The 24681-nt window shown below is 40.0% G+C and overlaps 1 protein-coding gene across 3 annotated transcripts in view; it reads left to right on the top strand.

Annotated features, from left to right (window-relative positions):
- The window catches only part of LOC139752022 (transmembrane protein 98-like), a 26473-nt gene extending 3562 nt beyond the window's left edge, over positions 1 to 22911 (top strand). For all 3 annotated transcript variants that reach the window (XM_071667802.1, XM_071667803.1, XM_071667804.1), the window contains exons 2-6: positions 15910 to 16082; positions 18895 to 19013; positions 19427 to 19539; positions 20520 to 20720; positions 21306 to 22911. In XM_071667802.1, the coding sequence (XP_071523903.1) occupies positions 15937 to 16082; positions 18895 to 19013; positions 19427 to 19539; positions 20520 to 20720; positions 21306 to 21389 (663 nt within the window). In that variant the 5' untranslated portion in view covers positions 15910 to 15936 and the 3' untranslated portion in view covers positions 21390 to 22911. The remainder of the gene's footprint in view (positions 1 to 15909; positions 16083 to 18894; positions 19014 to 19426; positions 19540 to 20519; positions 20721 to 21305) is intronic.
- Positions 22912 to 24681: the final 1770 nt, after the last annotated feature.

The following is a 24681-nucleotide window of genomic DNA, read 5'->3' as shown; positions in this document are numbered from 1 at the left end:
ATAATATATATATATATATGTATATATATATATATATATATATATATATATATATATATATATATATATATATATATATATATATTATATATATATATATATATATTTTTTTTTTTTTTTGCTTTGTCGCTGTCTCCCGCGTTTGCGAGGTAGCGCAAGGAAACAGACGAAAGAAATGGCCCAACCCACCCCCATACACATGCCTTGATTCAATCCACTGACAGCACGTCAACCCCGGTATACCACATCGCTCCAATTCACTCTATTCTTTGCCCTCCTTTCGCCCTCCTGCATGTTCAGGCCCCGATCACACAAAATCTTTTTCACTCCATCTTTCCACCTCCAATTTGGTCTCCCTCTTCTCCTCGTTCCCTCCACCTCCGACACATATATCCTCTTGGTAAATCTTTCCTCACTCATTCTCTCCATGTGACCAAACCATTTCAAAACACCCTCTTCTGCTCTCTCAACCACGCTCTTTTTATTTCCACACATCTCTCTTACCCTTACGTTACTTACTCGATCAAACCACCTCACACCACACATTGTCCTCAAACATCTCATTTCCAGCACATCCACCCTCCTGCGCACAACTCTATCCATAGTCCACGCCTCGCAACCATACAACATTGTTGGAACCACTATTCCTTCAAACATACCCATTTTTGCTTTCCGAGATAATGTTCTCGACTTCCACACATTCTTCAAGGCTCCCAGAATTTTCGCCCCCTCCCCCACCCTATGATCCACTTCCGCTTCCATGGTCCCATCCGCTGCCAGATCCACTCCCAGATATCTAAAACACTTCACTTCCTCCAGTTTTTCTCCATTCAAACTCACCTCCCAATTGAATTGACCCTCAACCCTACTGTACCTAATAACCTTGCTCTTATTCACATTTACTCTTAACTTTCTTCTTTCATACACTTTACCAAACTCAGTCACCAGCTTCTGCAGTTTCTCACATGAATCAGCCACCAGCGCTGTATCATCAGCGAACAACAACTGACTCACTTCCCAAGCTCTCTCATCCCCAACAGACTTCATACTTGCCCCTCTTTCCAAAACTCTTGCATTCACCTCCCTAACAACCCCATCTATAAACAAATTAAACAACCATGGAGACATCACACACCCCTGCCGCAAACCTACATTCACTGAGAACCAATCACTTTCCTCTCTTCCTACACGTACACATGCCTTGCATCCTCGATAAAAACTTTACACTGCTTCTAACAACTTGCCTCCCACACAATATTTATATATATATATATATATATATATATATATATATATATATATATATATATATATATATATATATATATTTGTATATATATATATATATATATATATATATATATATATATATATATATATATATATATATATATATATATATATATATAAATACACGCAAATATGTATATTTGCGTGTGGGCGTGTATGTATATAACTGTGTATGTGGGTGGGTTGGACCATATATATATATATATATATATATATATATATATATATATATATATTGCACAGGGGTCCCGGGTTCGATCCTGGCTGTTGGAGGTTTGTATGTTCTATGAAGGTGCGCGTTCATATGCACTTTATTCGTATATATATACATACATATATATATATATATATATATATATATATATATATATATATATATATATATATATATATATATATATATATTTATTTTGTTTATTTTGCTTTGTCGCTGTCTCCCGTGTTAGCGAGGTAGCGTAAGGAAACAGACGAAAGAATGGCCCAACCCGCCCACGTACACATGTATATACATATACCTCCACACACGCAAATATACATACCTATACATCTCAATGTACACATACATATACACACACAGACATATACATATATACACATGTACATAATTCATAGTCTGCCTTTGTTTGTTCCCATCGCCACCTCGCCACACATGGAATAACAACCCCCTCTCCCCTCATGTGTGCGAGGTAGCGCTAGGAAAAGACACCAAAGGCCCCATTCGTTCACACTCAGTCTCTAACTGTCATGTAATAATGCACCGAAACCACAGCTCCCTTTCCACATCCAGGCCCCACACAACTTTCAATGGTTTACCCCAGACGCTTCACATGCCCTGGTTCAATCCATTGACAGCACGTCGACCCCGGTATACCACATCGTTCCAATTCACTCTATTCCTTGCACGCCTTTCACCCTCCTGCATGTTCAGGCCCCGATCACTCAAAATCTTTTTCACTCCATCTTTCCACCTCCAATTTGGTCTCCCAATTCTCCTCGTTCCCTCCACCTCTGACACATATATCCTCTTGGTCAATCTTTCCACACTCATTCTCTCCATGTGCTCAAACCATTTCAAAACACCCTCTTCTGCTCTCTCAACCACACTCTTTTTATTTCCACACATCTCTCTTACCCTTACATTACTTACTCGATCAAACCACCTCACACCACATATTGTCCTCAAACATCTCATTTCCAGCACATCCACCCTCCTGCACACAATTCTATCCATAGCCCACGCCTCGCAACCATACAACATTGTTGGAACCACTATTCCTTCAAACATACCCATTTTTGCTTTCCGAGATACTGTTCTCGACTTCCAAACATTCTTCAAGGCTCCCAGAATTTTCGCCCCCTCCTCCACCCTATGATTCACTTCCGCTTCCATGGTTCCATCCTTTGCCAGATCCACTCCCAGATATCTAAAACACTTTACTTCCTCCAGTTGTTCTCCATTCAAACTTACCTCCCAATTGACTTGACCCTCAACCCTACTGTACCTAATAACCTTGCTCTTATTCACATTTACTCTTAACTTTCTTCTTTCACACACTTTACCGAACTCAGTCACCAGCTTCTGCAGTTTCTTACATGAATCAGCCACTAGCGCTGTATCATCAACGAACAACAACTGACTCACTTCCCAAGCTCTCTCATCCACAACAGACTGCATACTTGCCACTCTTTTCAAAACCCTTGCATTCACCTCCCTAACAACCCCATCCATAAACAAATTAAACAACCACGGAGACATCACACAACCCTGCCGCAAACCTACATTCACTGAGAACCAATCACTTTCCTCTCTTCCTACACTTACACATGCCTTACATCCTCGATAAAAACTTTTAACTGCTTCTAACAAATTGCCTCCCACACCGTATATTCTGAAAACCTTCCACAGAGCATCTCTATCAACTCTATCATATGCCTTCTCCAGATCCATAAATGCTACATACAAATCCATTTGTTTTTCTAAGTATTTCTCACATACATTCTTCAAAGCAAACACCTGATCCACACATCCTCTACCACTTCTGAAACCACACTGCTCTTCCCCAATCTGATGCTCTGTACATGCCTTCATCCTCTCAATCAATACCCTCCCATATAATTTACCAGGAATACTCAACAAACTTATACCTCTGTAATTTGAGCACTCACTCTTATCCCCTTATATATATATATATATATATATATATATATATATATATATATATATATATATATATATATATATATATATATATATATATATATATATATATATATATATATACATATATATATATATATGTATATATATATATATATATATATATATATATATATGTATATATATATATATATATATATATATATATATATATATATATATATATTCTTTTCATACTATTCGCCATTCCCGCGATAGCGAGGTAGCGTTAAGAAAAGAGGACTGGGCTTTTGAGGGAATATCCTCACCTGGGCCCCTTCTCTGTTCCTTCTTTTGGAAAAAAAAAAAAAAAAAACGAGAGGGGAGGATTTCCAGCCCCCCGCTCCCCTCCCTTTTAGTCACCTTCTACGACACGCAGGGAATACGTGGGAAGTATTCTTTTTCCCCTATCCTCAGGGATGATATATATATATATATATATATATATATATATATATATATATATATATATATATATATATATATATATATATATATATATATATATATATATATATATATATATACATATATATATATATATATATATATAACCCCACTGAAATTTCATTTTTTCTGTTATATATCGTTCAATAGTCTTTCAATGAGCATTCCATCTTTCAATCCCATTTCTACTAAACCAAAGATGATCAGTGATTTACGTTTATCAATCTCCTTTGTTAGTCTCCTTTGTTAGATGCAGACCATTTTCCTGCTAGATTCTTCTCAGCTGAATTGTCAACATGTGTGTCTGACTTTTTTTTTATGAACCTTTCATGAACTAGGCCGTAAACTCTCATGATTGCTCCATATCTAACTTTGCATACTGTTCTTACTGTTGCTTCACTTTTCTTTATAACTGTTTGTATGACCCCAGGACTTTGTTCCATGACACCAATCTTTATGTTTGCGTCTGTTGATCAACCACCAATAATACTTTCTTTCTGCACCTCCCTGCCCACTATTTTCGATAGATTAACGTATGTGTCTTAGGCATTTCCTCTGCTTGAACAACCTAGAGGATATATACAAGAGACCCATCAGATCTTAGTTGGGCATGATTGAATTTTGCTCCTTCCTTTTGATTTTGTACTTCCTTAATCCCCTGCATTATATGGAATCTTCTCTCATGCCCATTGAATATATTTTTCTGATCCCAAAGTTCCTCTCTCCTCTCACTTTTCATAAGCTCTAACTTGACCCTTCAGTTTCTGTATTTCCACTTTTGCTTTAGCTTTTGATCTTTTTTTCTTAGTTATTTCAAACAGCATCTTCTAACTGTTGGTCTCGATTCATGTTTGGTCTTCTCCTCAAGTTTACTTCTTGGGGATACAGTCACTAATGCCTGGTCCAGGTGCTACCCTATACCCGAATCCATTTCTAAATGTCTGTAAAGTGATGCCCTAAAATAAGTGAATAATAGTAAAACATTTTGTTGGCTTAAAAACTGTATTTTAAAGACTCAGTTGTCGGTATTGTCGTTTGGTTGTAGACAATGTATGGTCTATTGTTCACTCACAGTGCATTTCCTTATAGTAATCTTCATAAGCGCATTTGCTTACTCTCCCCATATCAGCTGCGTACTTGCATATCCTTTAAATGTACAACATTTTATGAGTTAGAAAAGCTTTTAGTTCTAAAATATTTATTGTCTAGATATAGACAGACAGAGCATTTCAGTAAGAGTATGGGTGAAGGACACATATCTAGGGGTCGACGGAGGAATGTATGGAGCAGCGTACAGTAGGTACAGGACATCGATATAAGAGGGTGACGGGTGGGCCCGTGTGGGGCCCAGAAGGGGTCCCCCTCCCGTCAGGATGGAGGGAGGTCCAGGATATATCAGATACACGACGTATAGTTACAGGATAGTGAGTGATGCTGACCGCAACGTGGGTAACATTTGTGTAACACAAAGCAAATTTAAAGTGTGTCATACACATTCAGAACACCTTGTTAACAAGAATTACCGTGTATACATAAATGAATTACATATACACTCAGGTGTGTGTTTGGAACAGGACACATCATTGATGGCTTTATGAAAGGTCAAATGTCATTACATGTTGAACATACAGTTACAGAATATAGTGGCGCTGGGCATGCTGTTAACATTCTCAATAATACAAAGAGGGTCAAGAGACATTACATACTAGACATCGTGGCTTCAGATCGTGCTTGTACTGGGCATGATTACACATGTGATTAGATAACTCAGGCCATGGCGAATTTTGGATGTAGAGTCAAAATGTCTTCAAGGATACTACTATCAACAAAGATATCACAAAGTTGTCTAAACAGTAAGCCTTGGGGTCCTAAGGTTGGCAATACTGTCGGGCATTCGATATGAACCTGAAATCTTCCAGCTAACAACTTTTAAAAATCTCCTCAGAAGCGACACAGACAGTATCCGAAAAGAAGTATTATTCAGGGACGCCTTCACACACAACTCTCCCACCCCTTACTTGTATATTATGAGCCTACTGGAGAGCAGATCCTCTGGAGTCTAGAAGATTGAATTTCAGCATGAAGTCCAGGGAGGTGTCTACGCCAGCACCAGTGTGTGTTGTGTGTGTGTGTGTGTGTGTGTGTATGTGTGTATGTGTGTGTGTGTGTGTGTGTGTGTGTGTGTGTGTGTGTGTGTGTGTGCGTGTGTGTGTAATTTTCTATTTGCACAGTACAAGGAAGGAGTCCTTCATTTTTAGGGTCTCATCTCTCTACTAAAACACAAATTTTTCATTATTTGTATGCCGTCAGCATTTAAAGTTTGTCAGTTATTTCATTCATCCACTACCCTTATGTTACACAATGTACTTTTCTACTTGTTTTCTAATAAGTTTATTGATTAATTTATATCATGGCCTCTGTTCTAAATTTGCATATTTTGAGAGGCTGTTCTCTGTTGACATCATTAGAGTTGTTTAAAAACATAATGGGCTGTCAACAAGTCACCCTTTACTCTTGTCTCCATCATGGTGAACATATTCATGGCTTCTAACCTCTCACTGTAACTCAGCTGTAATAGATTTGGGTACTTCTTGTTTCAATCTTTGGATTCTCTCCGTTAGTTCTTGGTACCTCATGAAGTGCAGTGATCAAACTTGAATGCATAGTATACTAATGATCTAATTCAGCGTGTGAGCAGTTTGCTGATTATTTCCTTATCTCGCTTGTGAATGCGATTCTAAGATTTGCATGTAGACAGTTTGTCTCCTTTAGAATTCACCGATGACGGAACTTTAGTGACAGGTTAGGTATGTGTCGGCTCCCAGATCTTTCTCACATATGAATCCTACAGCTCAGTACTAGCTAAATTATATTTCTATCGAGGGCTTCTTTCCCATCATTGTTCCTTTGCTTTTGCTGAGGCTGAATTTCATCAGCCTTGTATCAGAAAAATTTTGGAGTTTGCCTTGGCTCCCTTTACTTCCCTCATGACGGGGTCATCAGCAAAAATAATCAGGTATGAGTCTAATCCTTCGGACAAATCATCGACTGAGATCAATAAGAGAAATAATCTGAGTCCAGCCTTATGACACTCTAGTGGCTCCTCTGACCTGCCTCTTCTGTGCCTTTCTATGAGAATTTTTCTTTATTAATCGAAGGAATTTTGCCGGCGATCCTACCTGAAGATCCAGATTCTTAACCAATTTGCAAGACGGTTTGCCTTCTGGCAAACCAGATTGAGACATTCCATCCGTCTTACTCTATTGTCCAAAACGGAGTTCACTCACACAGAAGTGCAAGAGGTTTATTACACATAGATTAGCGTTATCTACATACACTGTTAGCTTCTCCTTTGCAAGTACTCATCAACTTGCTCTCTCATAATCTTTCCCGGTGTCCTGCAGACCACACTCCTCAGAGACTGGTCTACGGTCCACAGCAACTCTACTCTTTACTCCCTAGGTACGTACTTTACGTTTTTTTTTTGTGGCATCTTGAACAATACTATTGATAGTCTGTCAAGCGTGTCAACACACTTCAGTACACGAGAGGAAACTTCATCATGTGTCTTATCTGGGGTAAGGATCCCATGAGGGATTGTGTCATGATTCTCACCTCAGTGAGACCATGAATTCTTCCAGTCTTTCTCCTTATGACTGGAATCCCCCATCACTAGAACTCTACTATCTCTGACGAGTGCGTGTCTAGTTGCTTCATGTACCATCCTGATTGTTCCTTATTGGTATCTTTGTGCATTTTTTCTAGTTAATAGAAAGTGTCTTGAATTATTAACACTCCTGTGCGATTCGTTTCCTCGTTCAATCTTCCAGTTATGTGCTGCGTAAACTTAATGTTCATTATCACGGGAACAATTCCTTCTCCTTTGGCAAGATTTGCTCACATCTTATCTTCAGTGTATGACATTTTTTCCTAATTCAGTCCATGAACTTTACCATTTACTGCCGGCCGACCCAGTTCTATATATCATTCTCAGTCTAACATTCTTATTACTTGACGCACTTGGCTTCTCTTAGCTACTGAGTGGCAGGGCTGCTTTGTTCTTTAGTTTCTTTTGGTGTCTCCCACCATTTGTCTTCTGATTATATTCCTTACTTTTTTCTCCTCATGGTCTACCACCTCTGGTATATACTCCATGACTTCTTATTGATCGTATACGTTTCTTGGCCTGTCTGAGTGCCTCTTGCCTACATAACTCCATACAGATGGTGATCATTATTAATGTCAGAACTAGATCTCTCAATCCTCATTCTCATTTATTTCTCAGAAATTGTATATTACATTATTGTAACATTTGATGTTTTCCCAACAATATATCTTCTTTCTCCTTCATTTCCTCATTGGCAGGAACATGGTCTCATGCTAGCCCAAAAATCATCTGTGACTGACATCCGTCTGCATTATTTTTCTCCCATGTTTGGTGCTACCCACTTAAGAGCTAATTCCTGCAGTATCAGCCTACAAGCCCATGGCTTATTCTATCTCCATTGTCTCCAACATACAGCGAACCTGAATATACTGCGCTTTCTTAAGCTCTCCACTGAACAGGTTATATACTTCCGTTCAGTGTATATCTCTGTACTGGAGGTTCTTGGTCCGTTAGTTGGTTAGATATTTAGGAATTTAGGCCTATCAACTGCCAGGTTCATTGAAGCTGTCAACGTCCAGCTTCATCCACAAACTGTAAAATCTTGAACACTTTCAGATATTAAGAATAATTTTATGACCAGATACACTTTCAGTGTGTGTGCGATCCTTGGCGTTTCTTCTATCCTTGGCTGTCTAAGCACAACTGGACGACAGACTCCCAACGAATTCGATGCTCCTTTGTTACTTACAATAGAATTCTATGATAGAGAAGGATTATGGTTACTTATTCGCACTTAATCACGTATCATGGCAATCATATTTTAATGACTTGTGAAAGATAACTGATACAGGTCTTTCTCCGTAAAGATTCACTCACTGAAGGAATACGATGTTAGTCCTTTCCGTTATCATATACATTAATTATTGTATGAACTGTTACTGCAGAATAATTGGGGATATTTCTAGGAGTAAAAATCTTTCCACTGCTTCTAGCAACTTACCTCCCACACCTTATACTCTTAATACCTTCCACAGAGCATCTCTATCATATGCCTTCTCCAGATCCATAAATGCTACATACAAATCCATTTGTTTTTCTAAGTATTTCTCACATACATTCTTCAAAGCAAACACCTGATCCACGCATCCTCTATCACTAATGAAACCACACTGCTCTTCCCCAATCTGATACTCTGAATATGCCTTTACCCTCTCATTCAACACCCTCCCATATAATTTCTCAGAAATACTCAACAAACATATACCTCTGTAATTCAAACACTAATCTTTACCCCCTTTGCCTTTGTACAGTGGCACTATGCATGCATTCCGCCAATTCTCAGGCACTTCACCCCGAACCATACATACATTGAATATCCTCACCAACCAGTCAACAACATAGTCACCCCCTTTTTTAGTAAATTTCACTGCAATACTATCCAGACCCGCCACCTTGCCGGCTTTCATCTTCCGCAAACCTTTCACTACCTCTTCCCTGTTTATCAAACTATTTTCGTCCAAATGCCTCTCTCTTCTCCTTCACTAACTATCTTACTTCATACCACCACTTACTACCCTTTCTAATCTGCCCGCCTCCCACCTTTCTCATGCCACGGATGTCTTTTGCGCAAGCCATCACTGCTTCCCTAAATACATCCCATTCCTCCTCCACTCCCCTTACGTCATTTGCTCTTACCTTTTTCCATTCTGTACTCAATCTCTCTTGGTAATTCCTCACACAAGTCTCCTTTCCAAGCTCACTTACTCTCACCACTCTCTTCACCCCAACATTCTTCTTTTCTGAAAACCTCTACAAGTCTTCATCTTCGCCTCCACACGATAATGATCAGACATCCCTCCTGTTGCCCCTCTCAGCACATTATCATCCAAAAGTCTCTCTCTCACGCGCCTATCAATTAACACGTAATCCAATAACGCTATCTGGTCATCTCTCCTATTTACATAAGTATACTTATGTATATCTCTCTTTTTAAATCAGGTATCCCAGTCACCAGTCCTTTTTCAGCACATGAATCTATAAGCTCTTCACCATTTCCATTTACAACACTGAACAATACATGTGCATCATTTATTCCCTCAACTGTACACCTTACTCACCTTTGCATTCAAATCACCCATCACTATAACCCGGTTGCATGCATCAAAGCTGCTAACACACTCACTCAGCTGCTCCCAAAACACTTGCCTCTCATGATCTTTCTTTTCATGACCAGGTGCATAGGCATCAATAAACACCCATCTCTCTCCATCCACTTTCAGTTTTACCCATATCTATCTAGAGTTTACTTTCTTACACTGTCACATACTCCCACAACTCCTGCTTCAGGAGTTCCAAACCACGCTTCCCCTTTACCGTTGAGCTTCATTTCACTTAGAGCCAAAACATCCAGGTTCCTTTTCTCAAACATACTACCTGTCTCTCCTTTTTTCCTCATCTTGGTTACATCCGCACACATTTACACACCTCAATCTGAGCCTTCGAGGAGGATGAGCACTCTCCGCATGTCTCCTTCTTCTGTTTCCCCTTTTAGAAAGGTAGAAGGCAAGGAGGGGAGGGTTTCTAGTCCCGCGCTTCCGTCCCCTTTAGTCGCCTTCTATAACACGCGGGGAATTCGTGGGAAGTATTCTTTTTCCCCTATCCCCTGAGATAAGGCATGTGCACCACTAGGAAGAGAGGAAAGTGATTGGTTCCCAGTGAATGTCGGTTTGGGCAGGGGGTGCGTGATGTCTCCATGGTTGTTTGATTTGTTTATGGATGGTGTTGTTAGGAAGGTCAAGGCAAGAGTTTTGGAGGGAGGGGCAAGTATGCAGTCTGTTGTGGATGAGAAGGCTTGGGAAGTGAGTCAGTTGTTGTTCGCTGATGATACAGCGCTGGTGGCTGATTCAGATGAGAAACTGCAGAAGCTAGTGACTGAGTTTGGTAAAGTGTGTGAAAGAAGAAAGCTGAGAGTAAATGTATATAAGAATAAGGTTATTAGTTTCAGTAGGGTTGAGGGACAAGTCAGTTGGGAGGTAAGTTTGAATGGAGAAAAACTGGAGGAATTGAAGTATTTTAGATATCTCGGAGTTGACGGAGCTGACTTAGCAGCGGATGGAACCATGGAAGCGGAAGTGAGCCACAGGGTGGGGGAGGGGGCGAAAGTTCTAGGAGCGTTGAAGAATGTAAGGAAGGCGAGACCGTAATCTCGGCGAGCAAAAATGGGTATGTTTGAAGGAACAGTAGTTCCAACAATGTTACATGGTTGCGAGGCGTGGGTTATAGATAGGGTTGGGCGGAGGGGGTGGATGTGTTGCAAAATGAGATGTTTGAGGACACTCTGTGGTGTGAAGTGGTTTGATCGAGTAAATAATGAAAGGGTATGAGAGATGTGTGGTAATAAAAAGACTGAGTGAGAGAGCAGAAGAGGGTGCATTGAAATGGTTTGGTCACATGGAGAGAATGAGCGAGGAAAGATTGACTAAGAGGATATATGTGTCCGAGGTGGAGGGAACGAGGAGAAGTGCGAGACCAAATTGGAGGTGGAAGGATGGAGTAAAAAAGATTTTGAGCGATTGAGGCCTGAACATACAGGAAGGTGAAAGGCGTGCAAGCAATTGAGTGAATTGGAACGATGAGGTATACCGGGGTCGACGTGATGTCATTGGATTTAACCAGGGCATGTGAAGCGTCTGGGGTAAACCATGGAAAGTTTTGTCGGGTGTGGATGTGGAAAAGGAGCTGTAGTTCCGATGCATTACACGTGTCAGCTAGAGAGTGAATGTGAACGAATGTGGCCTTTGTTGTCTTCCTAGCGCTACCTATTGCTCGCGCGGGGGGAAGGGGGGTGCCATTTCATGTTTGGCGGGGTGGCGACGAGAATGGATGAAGGCAGGAAGTATGAATATGTACATGTGTATATATGCATATGTCTGTGTATGTATATGTGTGTATACGTTGAAATGTATAGGTATGTATATGTACGTGTGTGGGTGTGTATGTATATACATGTGTATGTGGGTGGGTTGGGTCATTCTTTCGTCTGTATCCTTGCGGTCCCTCGCTAACGCATGAGACAGCGGCTAAGTATAATGATATGAATAAGAAAATTTCTAGGAATACTTGTGAACTTAAAACAAAACAAAAAATGGAAAAGATGAATTCTATATATCTCACTGTATAGCAGCCGTCATTGCATATCTATATACCCAATGAATGTTAAGATACTTATGATGCACTCATGACACTGGTGATTTGCGTGAATTCTGCGGGCACGCGCATGGGAACGTGCACAAATATGCATAAATCTTTCACGTATGTTTGTGCTCAAATATGTAAATCACAGACACACGACAGTCTTGGCTGACAAGTGCCATGAAACTCTTTGAGGAAAAAAGTGTTTTCATTATTCGTGTGCTGTACTTTTAGCAGTGAAGAGAACAGTTCTTATTAAATTTCCTTAAAAGTAATAACGAGAACAACCAGCTTTCTCAAGATCTGAGTATAAGATGAATGGTAATGAGATTCTAACATTCTCACAAGTATTCAGCAACTACGTAGTTCATGTAAATTCATTATACACAGCAAATCTAAAAAGATAAAATGCATTGCCATTTTCCTTGTCAGATTGCGTTGTTATGATAATCCCATGTTTTTGACCACTTCATATGCTCCCTTTATACCACCCCGCCCAGTTCGGTCTATCCCATGAACACCACACACTCTCCTGCATATTCACGCCTCTGTTAACTATACCAACACGGTTAAATTCGCTTTATCACTTAATGCCGGGCATCCTTCTCTGTGTTCAGGCCTCGAACTCTCAAATTATTTTCCACTTCATCCTTCCACATGTCTTTAGTTTCCCCTTAACTTGTTCCTCCACCTCTGACATATTCATCTATATTTATTATACTTTGTCGCTGTCTCCCGCGTTAGCGAGGTAGCGCGAGGAAACAAACGAAAGAATAACCCAACCCACCCACATACACATGTATATACATACACGTCCACACACGCACATATACATACCTATACATTTCAAAGTATACATATATATTCATACACAGATATACACATATACACATGTACATAATTCATACTTGCTGCCTTTATTCATTCCTGTCGCCACCCCGCCACACATGAAATGACACCCCCCTTCCCCCGCACGCTTGCGAGGTAGCGCTAGGAAAAGACAACAAAGGCCACATTCGTTCGCACTGCCTCTCGCTGTCATGTCTAATGCACCGAAACCACAGCTCCCTTTCCACATCCAGGCCCCACAAAACTTTCTATGGTTTACCCCAGACACTTCACATGCCTTGGTTCATTCCATTGACAGCACGTCGACCCCGGTATACCACATCGTTCCAATTCACTCTATTCCTTGCACGCCTTTCACCCTCCTGCATGTTCAGACCCCGATCGCTCAAAATCTTCTTCGCTCCATCCTCCCACCTCCAATTTGGTCTTCCACTTCTCGTTCCCTCCACCTCTGACACATATATCCTCTTTGTCAATCTTTCCTCACTCATTCTCTCCATGTGACCAAACCATTTCAATACACCCTCTTCTGCTCTCTCACTCACAGTCTTTTTATTACCACACATCTCTCTTACCCTTTCATACTTACTCGATCAAACCACCTCACACCAGATATTGTCCTAAAACATCTCATTTCCAATACATCCACCCTCCTCCGTACAACCCTATCTATAGCTCATGTCTTGCAACCATATAACATTGTTGGAACCACTATTCCTTCAAACATACCCAATTTTGCTTTCTAAGATAATGTTCTCGATTTCCTCACATTCTTCAACGCTCCCAGAACCTTCGCTCCCTTCCCCACCCCGTGACTCACTTCCGCTTCCATGGTTCCATCCGCTGCCAAATCCACTCCCGGATATCTAAAGCACTTCACTTCCTCCATTTTTTCTCCATTCAAACTTACCTCTTAAATTGACTTATCCCTCAACCCTTCTGTACCTCATAACCTTGCTCGTATTCACATTTACGCTCAGCTTTGTTCTTTCACACACTTACCAAACTCAGTCACCAACTTCTGCAGTTTCTCACCCGAATCAACCACCAGCGCTGTATCATCACCTTTTTAGTCGTTCTCTACTCAACCATCCGTTCCGTATGTCCCAACCATAGCAGCACACCCTCTTCAGCCTCCTCACACAATCTTCTTTTACTACCACCCCGCTCTCTTACTCTACCATTTACATTCGAACAACTCTCCTCACACCGCATTATTGGCCTAAAGCATTTCATTTGCAACACATTTACCCTTTTTCGTACTTTGTCATCCAGGGACAGCGCCTCGCATCCATACAATACCGACGGGACTACTATACCATCAAAACATACCCATTTTTGCCTCCAAAGACAGAGACCTCTTGTCTCGACACATTCCTCCTTTCTCCCAGGACCTTCGCTCCTTTACACACCCAGTAGCTAACTTCACCTCTCATGGTTTTATACGCTGCAATATTTACTCCCAGGTATATGAAACATTCCATTTCCTCCAGGTGCTCTACAATCAAACTCTTGGTCCAGATAACCTGTCTTTCCTCATTACTAAACCTAATGACCTTAATTTTATTAGAATTAACTTTCCACCTTCTCTTATACATTATATCAAGCTCAGAAACCAGCTTCTATAGTTTCTCACTTGTATCTACAACTAACGATGTGTCATCAATAGACAGTATCTGACTCACCTTCCAGGCACCCCATACCCACCCCAGCCCACCCCAACCCACCCCACCCAAAAAGCCCACCCCACCCCGCCCCAACTGTCAACTCCCGGCAAACTGTAGACCTGTCTCTTTCTCCAAGACCTTTCCATTCACCTTCCTCGCCATCCCATCCATCAACAAATTAAACAGCCATGGAGACATCACGCTTTTCTGTCGCAAACCCTCTTCAACTGGAACACTCGCCCTACTCTCTTTCTACGCACACACACTTTTTATCCTCTTGATAGGAACCCCTCACTGCTCTAGTAACTTTTTTTCTACACCATATATTTACAAACGATCTACAAAGCACATCTATCATCTCAGTCCTTTGCTCTCTCCTGATCTATAGATTCCACATACAAATCCTTCTGTTTCTCTAAATATTTGTTAAACATTATCCTCAGAGCAAACACCTGATGTGCACATCCTCTACCTCCCCCAGACCATAATGTTCCTCCTTAGTATGATGATCCGTGCATGCCACCACCCTTTCAATCACCATTCTCCCTTACAACTTACCAGCTAAGGGTTGATTACCTTACACCTCTATAATTCGTACTGTCACGTTTTTGCCCCTTGTCTTTATACATTGGCACTATACAGGCATTACGTGAATCATCAAGCACCTCTCCTTGAGTCATACACACAGGAAATCCGAACTAACCAATCAACAACGCAATTACTCCTTTATAAAGAAATTCAAACGCACTCCTGTCAACCCAAGTCGTCTTACGGCATTCCTCTTAGCAAGGTTTTCGCTACCTCTTCTCTCTTCACAAAACCATTTGCCAGGTATCTCTTGCCTCGCATACATAACTGCTACCCCATCTTCAGAGACATTCAACAATCCTTCAAAATACTCACTCCATCTGTCTGAGGACCTGGGAACACAGTATGTTACTGCAGGAGTTTGGACGTAAAGGTTTCTCGTGTCAGTTCCGGGCTAAGAAACAAACACTAAAGTTTTGACTCAGGTTAGGTGATGAACAAAGGCTAACTAATGTACTCAGACACGTTTAAAAAAGTGTGATGGAGCCGGCAACTCAAGTTTCCTATTATTTACTATGAAATCATCTGCATTTGTTTATATGATTTTAAGTCATACTTCTTCCATTACCAAGACCTCCTGATCCTCTACTGATGGGGTGATGATGGAGGTTGTGGAGACGCTGGTGGCTGTGGCCCTCGGGGTGCTGGCGGCCGTGTTCTTGGGCTCTCTCGCTGCCCTGGCACTCCTCTGTTACCGCCGGGCTCTACAGGCTAAACATCACCTCTTCTACAACCAAGAGATAAGGTGCGTGTGTCCCAACAGTCACATTCATACATACATACACAGACATATACATATATAAACATGTACATATTCATACTTGCTGCCCTCAGTCATTCCCGTCGCTACCCCGCCACACATGAAAAGGAAAAGACAACAAAGGCCACATTCTTTCACACTCAGTCTCTAGCTGTCATGTATAATGCGCCGGAACCACAGCTCCCTTTCCACATCCAGGCCCCACAAAACTTTACATGGTTTACCCCAGACACTTCACATGTTATGTACGTATATGTGTAACAGTGTGCAAGAGTGTGAATAGATCTTTCTTCGTCTGTTTTCTGGCGCTATTGATGATATCATTATTATTGTTATTGTTATTATTATTATCATTATTAATATTATTATTATTATTATTATTATTATTATTATTATTATTATTATTATTATTATTATTATTATTACTATCATTATTGTTATCACTGTTATCATTATCATCATCATTGTTATTATCATTATTATTATTATTATCATTATCATTATTATTATTATTATTATTATTATTATTATCATTATTATTATTATTATTATCATCGTTATCATTATTATTATCATCATTATCTTCATCATTATTATCATTATTATTATCATTATCATTATTATTATTATTATTATTATTATTATTATCATAATTATTATCATCATCATTATTGTTATCATTATCATCATCATTATTATTATTATTATTATCATTATTATTATTATTATTATTATTATTATTATTATTATTATTATTATTATTATTGTTGATAGAGATGCTCTGTGGAAGGTATTAAGAATATATGGTGTGGGAGGCAAGTTGTTAGAAGCAGTGAAAAGTTTTTATCGAGGATGTAAGGCATGTGTACGTGTAGGAAGAGAGGAAAGTGATTGGTTCTCAGTGAATGTAGGTTTGCGGCAGGGGTGTGTGATGTCTCCATGGTTGTTTAATTTGTTTATGGATGGGGTTGTTAGGGAGGTGAATGCAAGAGTTTTGGAAAGAGGGGCAAGTATGAAGTCTGTTGGGGATGAGAGAGCTTGGGAAGTGAGTCAGTTGTTGTTCGCTGATGATACAGCGCTGGTGGCTGATTCATGTGAGAAACTGCAGAAGCTGGTGACTGAGTTTGGTAAAGTGTGTGAAAGAAGAAAGTTAAGAGTAAATGTGAATAAGAGCGAGGTTATTAGGTACAGTAGGGTTGAGGGTCAAGTCAATTGGGAGGTAAGTTTGAATGGAGAAAAACTGGAGGAAGTAAAGTGTTTTAGATATCTGGGAGTGGATCTGGCAGCGGATGGAACCATGGAAGCGGAAGTGGATCATAGGGTGGGGGAGGGGGCGAAAATTCTGGGAGCCTTGAAGAATGTGTGTAAGTCGAGAACATTATCTCGGAAAGCAAAAATGGTTATGTTTGAAGGAATAGTGGTTCCAACAATGTTGTATGGTTGCGAGGCGTGGGCTATGGATAGAGTTGTGCGCAGGAGGATGGATGTGCTGGAAATGAGATGTTTGAGGACAATGTGTGGTGTGAGGTGGTTTGATCGAGTAAGTAACGTAAGGGTAAGAGAGATGTGTGGAAATAAAAAGAGCGTGGTTGAGAGAGCAGAAGAGGGTGTTTTGAAATGGTTTGGGCACATGGAGAGAATGAGTGAGGAAAGATTGACCAAGAGGATATATGTGTCAGAGGTGGAGGGAACGAGGAGAAGTGGGAGACCAAATTGGAGGTGGAAAGATGGAGTGAAAAAGATTTTGTGTGATCGGGGCCTGAACATGCAGGAGGGTGAAAGGAGGGCAAGGAATAGAGTGAATTGGATCGATGTGGTATACCGGGGTTGACGTGCTGTCAATGGATTGAATCAGGGCATGTGAAGCGTCTGGGGTAAACCATGGAAAGCTGTGTAGGTATGTATATTTGCGTGTGTGGACGTATGTATATACATGTGTATGGGTGTGGGTTGGGCCATTTCTTTCGTCTGTTTCCTTGCGCTACCTCGCAAACGCGGGAGACAGCGACAAAGCAAAAAAAAAAAAGAAAAATTATTATTATTATTATTAGTATTATTATTATGATTATCATTATTATTATTATTATTATCATTATTATTATTACTATTTTCGTTATCATTATTGCTATTATTATTATCATTATTACTATCATTATCATTATTGTTATGATTATTATCATTATGATTGTTATTATTGAAATCATAGATTTAATATGGATATTTTCATTGTGTTTTTTCACGATATCACAAATATTGTCTTTTTGCACCGATAAGAATTTTATCTCAGATTATATTTTATGTTGTAACTGTTTCCTGGCTGAGTTGAGGAATGAGAGCACTGAACACAACTTTTGTGAGCATTTGTTGAAAAGTTTGACATAGTACACTGTTTTTACTGTTCTGTGTTTCATGTGTGGGGATTAGTCATCTCGTCTGTGTGATTTGTCTATTGCAGATTGTCATCAGCGTCCTTTACAGCGAAGGCGGATACATACATTGTAATCTGTTTCTATTTTTTGGATATCTATAACGTTAGATATAATGTCTTTTATCTGTGAAATCTGTACTCAGATATTTTTCCTTCTATTTATATTTTCTCCCCTCGAGCAAATTTCCAATGCACAGAGTAAGCGTCTCTGTACTAAGTGTGCAAGGGTTATCCATCAGACCAATCTAGAATATGAATGGTAGATTAGTATCATAAGTGAATTTCATGCATACAATATTCTTAGAAATCGTAAAGTTGTGTTCAGTAAACATGTCAAGGGCTCCGGTGTTAGTGTGCGTCTTGTTGCAGGCCGGAGGTGCTCATGAACAGCGGGGAACTGTGGAGCGAACTGGAGTTGGACGACGTCCGGCTGGCGCCGCAGATTGATAAGATCCTCAACGATACACAGTGGGTCGACGACGCTACTGGTGAGGGAAAGATAGACTGATACCAGTCCATAGGAGAGACAGATGGCAGAGGGACCTTTTGGAATTTGACGATACTATCCTTCTGATGATATCATGATACTAACCATAGTTCTTCTAGATGGGATGATAGAAATGTAAGAAGGTCTTTTTCGCACCCTCCACTTCTTCTGCCAACACAGCCAGCAGGACTATAAAAGTGATAATGCATATTTCTTGGAGAGAGAGAGAGAGAGAGAGAGAGAGAGAGAGAGAGAGAGAGAGAGAGAGAGAGAGAGAGAGAGAGAGAGAGAGAGAGAGAGAGAGAGAGAGAGAGAGAGAGAGAGAGAGAGAGAGAGAGAGAGAGAGAGAGAGAGAGAGAGAGAGAGAGAGAGATCCTTCGTTAATAATCATCAGTAAGATACCGCTTCCTGCAGGTCTGATCCCGCACTGCCTGGCCATCCTGAAGCTCTGTCACCAGATGACGGAGAGACTTGTCGCCACCACCATGACGCCCATTCACAAGGATCGACTCCATGATATCATTGAGGTACCTCAGTATCTACTAAATCTCAAACTGTTTACCTGTCTTATACTCACTCCTGATTGACTTCCTCACAACCCACTGTTATCTTCTCTGCCTCTCATCCGAGGCGTGCTTTACTCTCTGCCACTCGTAGTCACCGTTTCTGGACGTCATTTATACTTACCTTTATTGCTCTTCACTGTATGTCACTCCATGTTTCCTTTATTGCCTGTCATCCTACTACCTCTTCAGTACTTGCCATTCGAGATCCCTGCTTCATTCCACTCTGCCTCTCGCTTTTCCGCTGCTTGATGCCTTATTTCTTCTTCTCTTCCTGCCATTCTGTTCGGTATTGCTTGTCTCCCATTTCTCTGCTGTGCCCCACCTCTTCACTGCCTGTTACCCTCTTCTTTATTGCCTTTTACTCTTTTCTCTACTGGTCACATTTTTCTTCACTCTTTCTCATCATTTTCTTCACGTATACACCTAACATTGTTTGAAAATATGCCCTATGTTAAAAGTCCTAATATTCTTATTTCATATTAGATCATGTGTTTCGTAGTCAGTTTGTGGGCTTTGAGCAATTTTACCACTGCATCATTAGACACATAATCGCTCTACTGGTCATTCGACATGTGACACCCTTCCCTCTAACCTCAGATCGTCCTTACATTTCAGCCCTTCTTCTTCAGCAAGTTGCCCACTTATTTCAGTACTCCTCCAGCAGGTTACTTACACACTACTTCACCCTTCCATCAGATCACTCGCACACCTCAACATCCTTCAGTAGGTCACTCTCGTGCTTCAGCACTCCTCCGACTGGTCACTCGCTTACTTTAGCACTCTTCCACAACACACTTCAGCTCGCTTTCAGTCACTCGCATACTACAGCACTCCTCCAGGAAGCCACTTATACACTTCAGCACTCCTTCAGCAGGTCACTAACGTACTTCAGCACTCTTCCTCCAGCAGGTCTCCCATGTACTCTAGTATTCCTTCTACAGGTCACGAGGAGACTGTCCCCACGGATTGATGACGTGGCCCGAGCAATGTACCCTCCCTTGGACCCCAGACTCCTGGAGGCGAGGTGTTCGGCCCTCATCCTGACGCTGACACTTCTGGCGTGGCACGCCCGCTACTCCACCTCGAACTCCACAGTCACCCTCATCAATGAGGCACTTAAGGACATGGATCGCCATCTCACTGTATGTACAAACATGAAAAATAAGACGATAGTAGTAAAAGATAATGAATATTTTCTTTTTATCCACCATATATGTTTCGAAAGATAAGCAATATTCATTAATACGTGATATTAAACGAATTCCTATCTATTGTTGGTCCAAAGTCGTAAAGAAGATATGTAAAATTATCATTCAAAACTGTAGAACACATCATATCATCAATTCAGGCAACACATTGTAATACTGATAATGTGTATGTGTACAATGATGCTCATTCCTTTACATACTGATGATTGTTTGTGTAGCACAGTAATAAGATACTGGGAATTCACATTAACACAAATTCATTTTATCAGTGTCAACAAGGGGAAGTTACACCTCACTTCTGGATTTCGGGTATCGTGAAATTCGACCATCATTAGATCAATATAATAATGATTGTCAAAGGCAGATGTTTCTAAGTACCAGCAATTTACCTTATGAAAGTAGCTTTCCTCAGAGAAATGAGCACAGATATTCTTCTAAGAATTCTTTTCTGTCCGAATGAATGAATATACATATACTTGCTTCGTCAGAGTAACTACTTAATACTCTTTTCTTGACTAGGTACTGCGTGAGGCGGCCATGGCTCACGAGACCTTCCATGGGGTATTTAGCGAGGACGCCACCTGCACTGCTGCAGAGTGTTGACCACGACCTTCCACCACATCACGTTCTCAGACCCTCGATATGATCAGGACACGTGAATTTGTCTGGCGACCCTATTAAGTGAACAGACGCTGAATCCTGGCTGGAACCTATTTTCACAGATGGTTGGTCAAATCATGGAAACGCATATTTAAGAGGTAATAGTGATGACCTGAGCGGGGGCAGCTCAGTGATAGATATGAACATCTTACCCACCGAGATGACGATGTGGTTCCGGGTGAGAGTGTCGTATATCAGTAGCCACATAGTGTTGACTGGAAAGGACTACCACATACAGATGACCACACTGACAGCCACACCTGAGTGTTCCGAGGAGACTGACTAAGACTAACTGTCATAGCTACTGACACAAGTGAATGGTAACCGGGCATTGAATGGGATCCGCTGTCATCCTTGAGTGGCCATATAGTGATGATGACCTGAGTCACGAGTAGGTGTCACTAGGGTATCGATCATGTATGGCTGGCAACTAGGTATTCATTAGGACGTATCATCATATTATGTTGACCAAAACTCACTTTCATGATGATATAACGCAGTGGTATACGGCATGCTACGAATATTACTATATACCACTTTTATAGCCAGTCCATAGTTATCCAACGTCCATACACGTTATAAAGACATTTTGCATACATCATAAGTTGATGTTTGTCCTATGTACATTTATATTATCCTAATCCCTTATTATGACTTGAAACTCCCAATCTATTTTTCTTGTCCTGTATACTTAATTTCCATGAATCCAAGTTATGCATAGAAAAAGTAAAGAAAAGGGAAAGTTTGAACCTATATTTTTTCCAGGATTCTTATTGCTGTCCACATTGCTATTGAAACATTATTAATATCTTACCATATCTCAAAATCGTTTCCTGTTTCTTGGTTACTTTCGTCTTGTGAGTACATGCAGAGATAGCAAAACTTGGCGGCTACCTGACTTATGTAATGGATGAACCAATACACAAAATTCTGCAGCAAATGCTATATGTATTGCTGTTTAGATTTCAATTAAAGGTATGATGATATGTGGTTACTGAAGTGTACTGGGAAATATAAGCTTGTAAATTTTTGGTGTAATGTAGATCCAGCAGATGCACCATATAGGAAACCTAACCTAGTTAAGTCTGATTATGGCACTTCCTTCTAATGTGTTTATGATAAACCTTTTTATGTTCTGGAGATGGAATGAATTTATCCAGAGATTTTGTAGTTAAACCATATTTTGATGTATCATGTGAAGAGGGGATAATTGTCACACGAAAAATAAGAAATCTCTTTCTAAACCAGGAATATCTGTATACGAGAAATGAATATTTGTATGAACTAAATTGTAAATCTTCACTGAGACAGTTATTCTGTATCAGAAGGAAGTCAACATTTGTAAATGATTTTCTTTTCTTTGTCTCGAGGATAGAAAACTACTGAATGTAACCATTAGATATCATCATCTGTTTAATATACTTTATCATGTGCCATCTGAGTAGTATAGCATAAAACATCTAAAGAATATTCTTTATATTAGCCTATTAACTTAAAGTGTGTAACGAAGATTACAGTTAATGTAAAGACATTGCATTTCATGTAATGACTGTCCCATCAAGATGCATCACTGAAGTCTGCTAGAGTGGTAGTGGGATGAAAGCTTGTACGTCATGTGAAGCTGTCAACATAGTATTCAAGCAACTTTAAACTTTACACTGAATGTTCCTGTTTGGTCTGGAATAGATCATAGTACGTCTGGTGTTTCTTCGAATAAACACGAACTCAGAAAAGATCTTGCATGTTCAGTGTAGAAAGTAGTTCCACTATTAATCTTGGAAGATTGCCGTTGTCCAAATGGTAAAGTACACAAAGTAGAAAATTTGTGACTTAAGTTCATAGTTATTATTTAGATGCAGGAACATACAAACGAAAAATCTATATTACTAGGTTACTGTTTCAGACCAGATATGAGTAAGGACCTTCACCTCGAGTATTATATTTCTACTAATCAAATTCTGCCATCAGAGCATTTATGAACCAACGTTTCAACGTTTCGGCATAAAATCGAATTTTATTTCAAGACGTAGTCAGACTGACTGCAAATTCTGGTTAACTCTGGTTAAGGCTATGTGAGCCACATAGCTAGAGTCAATAGCGATACTGATATCTGAGAAGGAAAATTGCAAATGGTGTTTGAAGAGTACGTCTATTAGGCCTATAGTAGAAGCGGAGAAGTATTTTAATCATTTCCCTTCACGACAGTTTGTAATTCACAAAAATATATATCAATCACCGGAGATGTACACATCATAAATCATTATAGTAAATAACATGTTCATAAAGATAATTCTGATATCCTTTGATATCGTCAGTACTCTGGACCTCCTGCTTCTGTTAGAGTCTAGCACATCATAATGTTATCTTACTGTTATCTTACAATATTTCTTAACAAAACATTATCAAATTTGCATCTACTTTGTTACGGAATTATACAAACATAAAGATTATGCGAGGTTTTATGCTACGTTCATATATATATATATATATATATATATATATATATATATATATATATATATATATATATATATATATATATATATATGTATATATATATATATATATATATATACATATATATATATATCATACAAACCTCGAACAGCGAGAATCGAACACGGGATCCCTGTGCCACAGCTGGGAGTGTACCGTTAGGCTATGGACCTGGCTAATAGGATATAACTGTTTGAATACTATGTACTCGAATACCCTTCGTCTCAGATTGGTGAGCAACGGGGTCTACACCGGTCATTTCCCAACAGGCCCACTTCTCGTTCCCTCCACCTCTGACACATATATCCTATTGGTCAATCTTTCCTCACTCATTCTCTCCATGTGACCAAACCATTTCAAAACACCCTCTTCTGCTCTCTCAACCACACTCTTTTTATTTCCACACATCTCTCTTACCCTTACATTACTTACTTGATCAAACCACCTCACACCACATATTGTCCTCAAACATCTTATTTCCAGCACATCCACCCTCCTGCGCACAACTCTATCCATAGCCCACGCCTCGCAACCATACAACATTGTTGGAACCACTATTCCTTCAAACATACCCATTTTTGCTTTCCGAGATAATGTTCTCGACTTCCAAACATTCTTCAAGGCTCCCAGAATTTTCGCCCCCTTCCCCCACCCTATGATTCACATCCGCTTCCATGGTTCCATCCGCTGCCAGATCCACTCCCAGACATCTAAAACACTTTACTTCCTCCAGTTTTTC

Source organism: Panulirus ornatus, chromosome 12 (assembly GCF_036320965.1).
Source record: "Panulirus ornatus isolate Po-2019 chromosome 12, ASM3632096v1, whole genome shotgun sequence".
Classification (NCBI taxonomy): Eukaryota; Metazoa; Arthropoda; class Malacostraca; order Decapoda; family Palinuridae; genus Panulirus; species Panulirus ornatus.
The sequence above is the reverse complement of the archived record's forward strand: the minus strand, read 5'-3'. Positions and strand labels throughout refer to the sequence as shown.